Below are 12,302 nucleotides of genomic sequence, written 5' to 3'. Positions count from 1 at the left end.
AGAGACTAGCATTTTATTGTGCATTTTTTATGCAACAGAACAAATGGAACTGGAGGTATGTAGTAAAACCAATATTCAAATTAGAATTAACACCTGAAATAGTAAACTGTAGGTAACAAATGTCTTTATAATTAAAAATATTGACTGTTTAAAAAATTCTCTAAGATTTTATATTCTTTAAAAGAAATGTGTGTTGCCACATAGAAAACAATTCACACATCCTATAGAAATTGTCACAAAAACCTTACTAGTCTATATTACACTATGCACTTTTCTTTTGTACAATATCTGATAAAGGTCTATCCCTAATCTGTACTTACTCTACACAGTACAATCATCATAAGAAAGTATTCATAGAATTAACTACACCATAACAATAAAAATATCAGGATTAATGTTTTTTTAAATCACAGTTTCTCCACAAATATTTGTCATAGAAAATATAGCGAAGGCATGTTGGCACAGATGGGCGTGCGGTGCTGCTACACAAAGTTTGAGAGAAGGCAGATACATAAATGACAGTAAGATTAAAGCCTATGGAAGGATAAGACACGAATCTCTGTCCTCCTGGGACTTCCTGGAGTGACATGATAGATAGCAGTTTCCTTCTGTTGCTGGGAAGGGATGTGCTGGCTTACAAAGCACACTGCCTAAATATGGATATCTCCCTCTGCAAGGGCTTATGTGCTATCTATTATTTCAGGTCCCATATCTAATATATTGCAGATATTTAGATGCTTCAATGTGTGTGAATTTATAACACCTAATGAACAAATTACTTGGAATAAGTTGTTGCGCAAGGTTTGGGATTTTTAAAATGAAATGTGTGGGTTAAGTGGCCATGATGGCAATTGAAAACAGACAACTGACAAAAGTTTTTATACTCTGTTATTTTAAAACAAAACATGAACAAAAATATGAGCTGGTGTCTGTTAATGCCTGTCTGTGACCATGATTCATGTCACTGGCCAGTGCACAGAAGCAATTGAGGACAAAATTTTGTTCATAAAGAAAGGTCCAAATTTGCAAAGCCATTTCTACTGCCAAAGTGGCTTTCAGGATGAAATTATACTTTTGGTTATTTTGCACAATGAGAGTAGAGGATTGTGAGTGGCTCCAGGATGCTGGCTATGCTTTTTACACTAAAAATAAAGCTAGGCTTACTAGTTATTTCAGCAAATCTTTCAGTTATTGAGAGGTCTGTCCAGTTCAGTAATTCTGTTCTGCGACTGCTATAAAGTGTTTATATCTTAAACATCATACAATTAAGCATCTGAAAGGAAACCATCACAATGTTTACAAAAATACAGCATGATACATATCGCTGTGGACAAATTTACAGTATAATGTTGACTCACACATTCTGACATGTTTTACCAAATAGTTCTGGCATGTGTCACCACATTAAACATAGACCAGCAAGACTTACACCATCTGAGCAATGTAACATCTTCTATTATAGTTCTTTTTAAAAAAGTGTAAGTTCAACACCGAAAAGCTACTATAGGATATCTGTACTGTGACATTTCTATACACTGAATTTCTCCTCCAGAGGCCACCATGTAGTGTGACTGCTCCAAGAAAGTCACCTCCTGTCTGTAATGAAGGAATGCTGTACTAAACCCCTTGGTCTAGAGAGTGACTAAACTTCTAGTTGACTTTAAGAAAAATAAATTAATTATATTGGGGCCAGTGAACACCTTTCAGCCCCTTTTCAAAAAAAAATCACCAAAATTAAAGTGAACTGAGAGGTATTGGACATTTGAGGGCCTAAAGCACAGGGACTGAGCAAGGTGCTCTCTATGGCAGTGCATGGTGAGCCCATGTCCCAAGATGCCCCATGGGCCAGGAGAGACCTGTCACAGCCACAGGCAGAGGAGTGAGGACAGGAGGGGGCTCCTGTGTGGGTGAGCTGAGATTGCCCCAGCCCTGCAGCCAGGCTGGGCTCCAGGAGCACTGCACCCCAGAGAGCCCTTCCTGGCCTCTGAGAAAGGGACCAGCGCCTCCTGCCTTGCCTGGTGCAGGGGGAGCAGGTGGGGAAGGGGAGGAGAAGGCAAAGGGAGCCATCAGGAGCTTGTGGCTTGACAAGGCGCTGGGGAAAGCTGGGCGTGTATGAGAGACGCGTTCAGGAGAGCCAACGCTGATGAGGTAGCACTAAGGATGGCCAAAAGTGAAGTGAGATTTCTTCCCAAAAACAGCTCCCTCTACCTGCCAGAGGGGAAATGTTGCCTCAGGAAGTGCCAGTTCAGGCTGTGGAGGATGCCAACACGGGCCTGAGCGAGCACACCAAGGTAAGGAGACGGAAACACCCTGATGTGGAAAGGAAAGGGCCTTGTTTCTTTGGCATTGCATGTTTCTGGTGTGGATCAATTTAGAAGGACAATGGACTCCTAAACATTCAAAATTAAACTTTTTTTGTGGATCAGCTTTTGTTTTTAAAGCTAGTATCTGCTTCCAATGTTGTGCACCATTGCAAATTCTGCTCCAACAGCTCTTTTCTTACAGCTCTCAGTCTGGATCTCATGTCTACCTACCACAGAACACTAAACCAGATTCTTCTAGCCCAACTCCTCCCTGAATGCAACATTGAGCAAAACCAGCACATTGCCTCACCTCTTTCAAGGAATGGATATAAAGCACAAATTAAAGTGAAAACAAGAAAAGGCAATTTAAAGCCTCTAAAGCTACATAATATGGCTGCAGAATAGGAACAGACAAAGGAAAATCTGTCTTCTGAAATGGCAATTTGTTTTTAGCAATCTTCTTTTAATTAAAAATGTCATGATCAACTCTAATCCTCTAGAAATCTAGATAAATATACTGTCTATCTGATATACAATGCAATTTTTATCTGTTAGAAATGCCTGTTATTGTTCTGGGTCTTTGAAGGATTCTGCTGTTGATGAGTGCTGCTGTTTAACTCGGGAAGCTTAATTTCCTGACAGAGTTGGCTAAGAAAGTCCCTGGATTTTCTGTCTTGTGTTGTACTTTAAGGAAGCATTCATAGTTATGTTCTTTTCTGTTAGCAGATGGGAAACCACTCCTTTTTTTTTCTCTTTTGAGTGTGCAGACTTGTGGAAATCTTCTAGTCAGGGAAAGCAAATAGCACCCAGCTGTTCCGAGTCTGGGCCTGGGATTGTTATCAGTAGGCTGAAGAGATAGTAGCTGCTGTTTCTTTAGACACTTCTATAGTTTTTAAATGACCTTTCCTCTACAACTGGATGAAATGGACTGCACGTTCCCTTTGAGTGTGCTATGAAGGGTTTGGAAATAATAGGCACTGAGAAGTCCCATAAAGCAGGTCTTGAAATGGATTTCTTTCTGTTAACTGGGATATGATAGGATGGAGAAGCTGAAATGTATGCAGTATGTGTTCAAACATGCTTTGGACTCCTAAATGACAGCAGGGTTAAGTATGCTCAACAAACAGTCTCTCCTAAATTAAGTGGTTGCTACTGCAGCACGACGCGGCTCTCAGTGCCATCAATCCCCAGAAGCATCCTGCATGCCTCTGTTGAAGACCTCGTCCTGCGAGCCCGGGTGCTCGGTGCCCTCGTAGTAGGAGGTGCCGTTGTGCAGGAAGGTGCCCACGGCGCGGCCCTGGCGCGCGTGCCCCACGGCGTCGCTGAACACCTTGTTGATCTGCTCCTCGGAGGGCATCCACCAGTCCGGGTTGGAGGTGCAGTGCATCCTAATGAACTCTGCAGGAAAACAGGCAAGCATTGAAAGCGACTTGTCTTTGCAGCATCTGGTATTGCCCAGGTGCCAGAAGCTCATGGGAAATAAGAAAGGAGGTATTGCTGCTCTGCTTAAGCAGAAGGAAAGCCTTATGGGGGATGCCATGATAATGCCACTTGGACCTATTTTATTTCTGCATAAGTGTGCTTCTCCACATGCAGTGTATGTTGTTACACCTGAGCTACCTAGGTGACTCATGGGACCTGGATATAAACTCCTTTCTTGTGGAAATACAAAGAACTAATTCGAAGTGAAGGCTGTGATTCAGCATGTGCAGTAAGTGTAAAAGCTAACATGAGCCAGGACATATTTCATTAGATATTTCATTATTTGGTATCTATACCTCAAGGTGATTGCTGTTGGATCTTCCTGACCTCCCTCTGCTGGCTCCTTCAGCACCTGCAACCTGCAGGAGCCCCCAGCCTGCTGGAAAATGTCACTGCCATTATTTCAGTTTGGGGCTCCTGTCTGTTTGGGAGATCTTTCTTTTAAGTTCTGCTATTTTCATCTCCCTGTATTTTACACCTATTTTTTTCAGAGACTAATTTGGCCTTAGAAATAGCTAAATGAGATCAGAGAGCTGATTTGGGGAGCCTTGCAATAGTTTTCAATGCAGGAGAAAATGAATTGTACTGCATGCATTTTAGCTATTTAAATAGCTGCTACTGCCACATACAGCTATTTGTATGTGATGATTACATTTTTTATAATTTATTTTTCACATTCTTTGACGTGCTATATGCTAGGCTTGCAGAAGGTGCCCTGCCAAGTCTGGAGTTGTAACTGCTAGGCATAGCTCAAATAGGTGTATTTGGACTTTGAAACATCCAAATATGATTTTAAATGTGAGGGCATCTTATTAGAGATACTGGATACAGTGTAGCTCATATAGAAATGGAGCTGCTTATTTATTCTGTAACATTAGTAATTCCCTCATGCAGCATTGTGTGTCCCAGGATATTTTTAAATTCTATTTTCTACTGTTGACAAGCCAACAGCACAATAAGTGGTGTAAGGTAACTTCATTACTGTCACCACATTTCCAGACAGGGAATGCTGTGCTTTTACATGAGTTCCCGTGCCTGCAAGGTATCTCATCTGTTGGACAATTAGGATGTGATTTTTGCATACCTCCTCCAGCAGTGTGTCTGCAGAAGTGATAGCAATCTCTGTTTTAAATTCACTTCCCTGGAAATCCACACAAGCAACAGTAATTCCTACCTAGTTATGTTCGCATGTGCCCCCACACTCATCTTTTTCTCAGAGAAATGGTTACCATGTAAAGTAATGCTATAATTTAAGCATGCCAGGATGTTTTAAAACTGGTTCCAGACACCAGTCAGTTGTAGGAATATATTAAAAATATGTTTATATATATTTAAACTCTGAGTGCAGACAGAGAACCAATTTGCACTCTCTGCTATGGTGGAAAGGCATAATTAGCTGGGTTGAGAATTAGTCAGACACTTGTTACCTTGGCTTGTAAATGAGTAGGAGCTAGTGGCCAACTCTCAGCACTGGAGAAAGTTGTCATGTTCCCACCTACACACGAAGGCCCAAGGGGAGAGCTGTCTACTCTGCTTTCTTAGCTGGTCATTACATACTGCATGTTTTGGCTTCCTCTTCAAGCTTCTAATAATTAAAGAAATTACCCTTTCTCTTCCTCCCAAGGAGTGTTCCCTATGTTCTGCGTGTCCAGGACCTCAAAAAGAGACTGGCTACAAGCAAAATTCCATGTGCAGGTACATTTACTATTAGTCTTGGGAGGCAGGTGAGAGAAAGGGGAAGAAAAGGGTATCAACTCTGTGCTTGTGCATAAATTATTAGGTGATACTTAAAGTAACTTAGTAAATTTACTTTAGTAAATGCTAAAGTACTTGTTTCCAGCCTTCATTTCCCAGAAGAACTTCTGGGCCCCTGCTCTCTCTAGGCCTCTGCAGCACAGTGTACAATGGATTTGCCCTCCAATTTAGCTCTGATACAGTTCTGGTAGAGTCTCATACAGCAGCTTAAAAGATTATTTTGTAGTACAAAAAGTGCTTGTTTGCCTCATTTGTCTGTATGTTGAATCTGAGTTCATTACCTGGTTACATCAATATTGTACCCTAACCTCAAGCCTTATCTACTTAGCCTTGTTGGATTCTTCTACCCTAAATGAGAAGAGGCCCATACATCTGATGTGTATAACCACTTGGGACTCCAGTTGGATGAATGAAGATATTTTTATCACTGACTGACCACAATATAGCTTCTTATATTGCATTGATTAGTAAAATATTCTTGAGATTAGTTCAACCAAAATTTCACGTATGTGCTCAAAAAATACTATAAAGTTAACTATGAGTTAATTAAAGAAATAATAAGCATATGCATTTATACAATGCAGATGTTGAAACTAAAAACATATTTTTACTTTGGTTTTAAAAAGTCCTGTTTTGTATGTTTTATTATAAAGCTTGCTACCGGCCTTTTCAAGCAATTTTAGGAAACCAAAGTACACAACATTCTTTTCAATCTGTACCCTTTCTGTGCAATATCCTCACTCTCTAACATTGTGAAATGCTTGCAAAACTCCCCTCCCTTTTCAGGCCAAACATGGGAGAGAGTTCTTCCCTAACATTTTAAGGCAATGTTGCGTCAGTATGCATAAAAATAAGGTAAATTCCGGACAACATGCTTATGTATACTTTGTAATTAACCTGAAGATATTCTTGACCCTAGAAGATGTTTTCAAACCTACTCTGAAACTCAGCTTCTAACTCCAATGATGCACTGTCTTCTTGTGCATCATATTCTTACTAAACATTAAACTGTAACTATTCCTTTGGTTAGTTTTGCTATAATATGCATCATATTCTTACTAAACATTAAACTGTAACTATTCCTTTGGTTAGTTTTGCTGTGTATTGCTGTTAACAAATTACCTGAGCTTATTATAAAAGAGTGTAATCAGGAATGTCTGGTTTTGCTTCACTGCTTTTTAAAGTGTATTAGTGTCATGTGCTCTTGCATTTGGGTCCTCTCTTAAATAAGAGGCCTTGTTTTTTCCCATCAAAAACACCCCAAACACATATATTATACATACATACATACACACTTGTATATATGTATGAAAAGAAAGTGGAGGGTTTCTGGGTGCTTGCCACCTGCCTGCAAAACCCCTTCTAGTTCAGCCAAAAATGCTTCTACTGAGGCAGAGCCAATGTGGTGAAATGAGATCACATATGGTGGACACTGAGCGAAAAGATGCAGTACCTCTGAGACATGTTACTTTAACTGGATCCAGAGGACGTCTTTCAGGACCTGTCTCTCCTGACTGCACTGACCTTTTCCTTTTCCCAAGGCCGCATGAGTACTTAAGCTCATCGGTTGTGAAAACAAATCTGATGAGATAGCGGAGCAGCCGTCGTCCGTCTTTCTTGGAAGAATTTACAGCCTCATCCCACTGTTTACTAGTGATGTAGACAGGGTAGTTGTTCAGCAACTGCTTACTCCCCTGGAAAAGTGAAAGATTTCTGTTGCTTATTTTACAAGGCAGATAAGTGAAAATGTTAGTTGCAATAAAAGATATGTTTTTAACTATCCACGATACTGACAGTGAAACACAACCCACAGTGAACACTTAATTACTCTTACAGAAAATGAGTACTTCTAAAATTACATTTCCATTTTCTAGAACTCATAGTGGGTCAGGTACAATGAATACTTTTTGAGAGGCGTAGCTATTGATAATTTCCACTTTCAGAAGCAGGTTAAAAAGAGTTAAGAATCAGCAACTGGGCATACTATTTAAGTGTAATGTTTCTTCTTAATATGGTAAAATGCATAAAAAGGGTCTTTGAAGAGCCTGATCAAATGGATCACTTCATCACAGCTGATAGTTTCCTTCAGAGGCGACTCTTTTGGTCTATTTTTATAATAAATTTATTACTTCTGTAGAACACACCTGAAACTTGACAGCAATTATGTTACTGTGAAAAATGTAAAGAAAATAAGTAAAGCAACTATGAAAACTAAAAGCTTCATTATTATTAATGAATGCTGTGTTAACTCAAATTATAGCTTTAAAGAAATGCCACTGTGTCAGCTGGAAAGAAATTTTGCTTTTAACCTTCATAATTTGTGTGCTTCAATATTCCAACATTAAATGAATGCTGTGGGACTAATTACGGGGATTCCTGTAATCCACACACATTTATAAGCCCTCTTAAGTCAATTGTACCTCAATTGTATTTAATTCTTGTTGCCCATAAAATGCTACAGTTCAGGATTACCCAATTAATGTAAGATGATACTGTTAATATACTTGAAATAATTGCAGTACACAATGAAAACCCAAACCACACCCTCGTAGAGACTCATTCACTTTTACAGCTGCCCCTCTTTATGAAAACACATAAATCTGATAGCCCAATTAGTGAACCCTTTGTGTAGCCCTGAGGTTTGACAGGAGCCAGCAGAAAGCTAGAGAAACGCAGGTCAGATGCTCAGGGAGGTGCTCAGCCACAAGCCACACTTGTGGGAAAGTGCTGCAAAGTTCTCACTTCCAGGCCTTTGATATCTGAAAACTATTTTAAGGACTACCCTTGCCTCCTTTCACATATTTATTATAGCATCCTGGGAGACAGCTTGAGAGCACCTTTGAAGTTTTTCCTCAGGTATTTGTTTTTAATTTTTTTGCGAGTTTGATAAAATATGGAAGATTGAATTTAGTGAGACTGTGCTGAGATTATCATTAGATAATCTGTATGATCTAGAGTCACACCACCTCCCAGTGGGGTTAGCATCACTGGGGGCTCACCTGTGTGATGTCTGCTACTTGGTTGTCTTGCTATAAGCTGCTGGCAAAGACAGCTGTGGACAAACCCAAAATGCTGCAAAGAAAGCCAAAATGTAAGGCAAGAGATGGGCTTTGTCTGTCTGAAGAGCCACTCCTCCCCAGACACCTCAACACTTCACTCCCCTGTAGCTGTAAATTCAAGCTCTCACCCCCAAGAGAAAAACCCTTCACCTGTAGTCTAGCCCTGTTAAATTTGGGGCTTTCTCTTTGCACTTCATTTTCTCCTCCCATCACTGCAAACAGGTCAGGGTCAATTCCTGCCCCTCCATTCATGATGCAGGCAGCTGCTTTAGTTTTTGCTCATACATGATCCCCTGGGAAGCCTGAATGTCTGAAGAGCTCTGCCATGGAAGAACATTAGAATCCATCCAGTTCAGCTCCTTGTCCTCTTCCAACACTGGGAAGGAGTTGGGGAAGGAAGAAGAGCAGAGGGGCAGCGTGGAAAGCTCTTTGGAAGCAATATATTCTTATGCTGAAGTAGTTGTGACAACTTTGTCACAGGGGAGCTGGCAGGAGTACTCCCTTGGCTTGTTCCACTGCATCAGTACAAAGGACCACGTGATCCTCACACTGGAACTTAATTGCTTTTCAGCAGCTAGGTCACATCCCTTTTATATAAAGTAAGTTATTTTCCTACCTTTGATTTCTGAAACCTATTTTTTCCTATAAAAAAAAACCCTTTAGTGAAGCAACAACCATTCTTACTGATACCACTGCAGAGTACAAGCTGCAGGTGACTGCAGGTGCTGCCCTGCTGTCAAGCCCTGCCAGGCCTGGCTAGGGCAATGCAAGCCCACAGTGGCACAGGGCTGGGCTCCAGGCTTGCTCATGTGCATTAGGGACAGATGCTCACGTGTGGCTTTGCTAAGCATCAAGCTATCCTAGAAGCTATTCTGTGTTTATATATATATAGCACTGATGAAAATCGGGTGCAGCAAGGCCCAACATCTAGATTTCATGAGAGCTCACACTGCTATTAACTGAGGAGAGGGTAATAAATTTTGTGTAACTCCTCAGCCTCAATTTTATAACACTTGTCTCTTGTTCCCCCTGAAATGTAGGATATTTTTCCTCGTTCTTCTCCAAGGCATGATATAGTGTTATGCTACTCTGTTAAACAATTACAGGATTCCTGCTACAGATACACTTTCATTGCTTCCTCAGAGAGTAAAGCACTTCTGGGCAAAACATTCTCACTAAATATATGATGTAGTTTGGTGTGTCCAGCAGTCATTAAACTAAAGCAAACATAAAACCTCCCAGAAATTAAATAAGCAGACTCTGAAGGAAGAACCAAAAATACAAACACATCTCTGCTTATATTTGTACATGATAAAATTTATGAATAAAAGATTAATACCTGTGTGTTTAATTGAATAAAAAATTCTGTCACACTGTGACAAGCTATTCCTTGTGAGACATTACAAAACAGCCTCAGTTTTTACAGTACTTGAAAATTTTAGTTAAGCAAAAGAGCATTAAAAAACGGAAAATGAATCCTTGGATGATAACAGTTAGTGATAAATATAAGTATGTATATATTAATTTGCACAGGATAAAACTGAATGGAGGAGCAAAGGGATAAACCCTGAACTGCAGCATGCCACGTGCAGCCACGCTCAGTCACGTAGATACAGCTGTCACCAGGGAGCCCCAGCCCAAATTCTACCCACAAATATGGTGTTTCTGAAGAAAGAGGAGAGAAAAGCAGGGCAAGCACACCTGGTGCTAAAGCAGGGAGCTAGGTGCTGCTCAGTAAAGTAATTCTAGATGATACTAATGATGTATTTCCTCCATTTAGGGTATTACTGTACCTAAAAATGACAGGTTTTAACCTGTTTTTCTACTAAACGCCTGCTGATTTATTTGCCTGCATGTTTGTAATGAATTATCCAGCACAAAGAGATGCAGCTTAGTGTTTTCACTGTACACTACCTCGGTTGGGTGGTCTGCTGGCTGGGGTACCATGAGCTGGTTGTGATGCTGAAGTACAGTCTTCAAATAATCTAAAACCGTCTGGCAGGGCACTGCATGAAACAAATTGCAATTACTGTACATTAGCTGTAAAGCACAAAATAGAACAACAACATTAAATCAAGAAGTGTTCCTTAGTATCTCTGTTCTATGTCTGTGAGATTTATTTCAAATAGGAAATACTTCTCATTTTGATTTGTGAAGGTATTTCATTTAATAAATGTACAAGTATTGTATTGCCTATACTGAGATCTCTGAAATTACTTTTATTTCTCTGCCCACTAGTTTTCAAAGGGTTTTTTTCCAAGTTTGAAATTATAATTACTCCAAATACAAATTAGGTCAGCAGTAATGATAGTAAGAAAAAAAAATCTGTAAATACTGTAAAAATCCCAAACCATACAAAGGAGGAAACATTTACTGGACCTAAATAATGCATTGATTAACATGTAAATATGTTTAAATATTTTTGAAACTACAGGCTGATTAAATATACTAAAGAGATTCAATGACTTGTGTACTCCAATTTGTACTCCCTCCCTCCTCCCAGATTTATTATAAAACTAGGTGTTAGGCAAATTGCTTTATTTCTCTTTGCCCTCATCCTCCCCCTTTTCCATTCCCATCACTCTTATCCATTTCAGTAGTGGTACCAACATCCTATTCCCTTCTGTTGAGGTGATAGGTTAATTAGGGATGATTCAATTATGGGTCTCTCTTAAGCAGATGCTGCCACATCCCTGATTAACTCTGGAGTATTTTTGAAATACAGCTCTTTTCTCCTGAGCCTGAAACACCATAGGAGAATTAAACAGATATTAATCCAACATTACAACTGACTTGTGCAAGACTAAATAAGCAGAGTTTTTAAGGTACCTTATGACTTTCACATTTTGAATGGGTTCTTTTTGTAAAGTATTCGGATTTAATCATAGCTTCAGCTCAAAACCCAGAAGAAATATTTACATTCCTTTTTTTTAAATTACTATTTCTTGGCATTTTATTATTTCTTTTCTGAAAAAATGTGGTGTTTTGGGCTTTATCTTAAGCTGGCAGTCTGGAAGCAAGCACTGAAATATCTGAGAATGTCTGAAGGTAGGATTTATGGGTATTTTGCCCTCTTTCCTTGGCATTTACACCACACAGCTTACTATGCCCCTGTCTAGGCAGACAGGGTGCAAAACAAAATTACTCTGTGCAAAACAGACCCTTTACTGTGAGATAAGAGGAGTTACATCCAGCCCTCTGCACACAGAAGTCATGCAAAGTGCCTGATATAATGAATAAATTTCTATGTTATTGCACCCCACGTTGACTTCTCTGTAAAGACAACCCATCAGTGTATTTACTCCTGCTTCTGTTTTCTCACACAGTAAGTAATCTCACTGCAGGCTATCCAGGGATGTGTTTACCTATGCTCTTCCAAGGGTTTTGGGCTCAATTGAGAAGACAACAGGAAATTACTTAACCTGTTATGTCCCCAGCAGATGAAGTGCAGCTCTATTTGAACTCTGTGCTGCTGATAAAATGCCTTCTCATTACCACTGAGAAACATGAAAGTACTAAAAGCTGGCCAAAGCTTATAAAAACTTCTATCCTCATAAAAGCAGCAATGTTTTGAGCAGAACATTGACTTTTTTTAACCCCATTGTAGTGACTGGAGGATGCTGATCACTTCTGACTTTAAAGCCATGATACAGCACAGTTTGCTGTTGGTACAAATAACCTCAACCTTTCAAACACCAGGTGC

At 39.8% G+C, this 12,302-nt stretch overlaps 1 protein-coding gene across 1 annotated transcript in view; it reads right to left on the bottom strand.

The window, feature by feature from the left end:
• BEND4 (BEN domain containing 4) overlaps positions 1-12,302 on the bottom strand; it is a 31,600-nt gene continuing 19,298 nt past the window's right edge. The window contains exons 3-5 of the mRNA XM_058025225.1: positions 10,514-10,605; positions 6,994-7,234; positions 1-3,701 (exon numbers count right to left, since the gene is read on the bottom strand). Of these exons, the coding sequence (XP_057881208.1) occupies positions 3,484-3,701; positions 6,994-7,234; positions 10,514-10,605 (551 nt within the window). The 3' untranslated portion in view covers positions 1-3,483. The remainder of the gene's footprint in view (positions 3,702-6,993; positions 7,235-10,513; positions 10,606-12,302) is intronic.

The sequence above is a fragment of the Melospiza georgiana genome, chromosome 5 (genome assembly GCF_028018845.1).
Source record: "Melospiza georgiana isolate bMelGeo1 chromosome 5, bMelGeo1.pri, whole genome shotgun sequence".
NCBI lineage: Eukaryota > Metazoa > Chordata > Aves > Passeriformes > Passerellidae > Melospiza > Melospiza georgiana.
The sequence above is the reverse complement of the archived record's forward strand: the minus strand, read 5'-3'. Positions and strand labels throughout refer to the sequence as shown.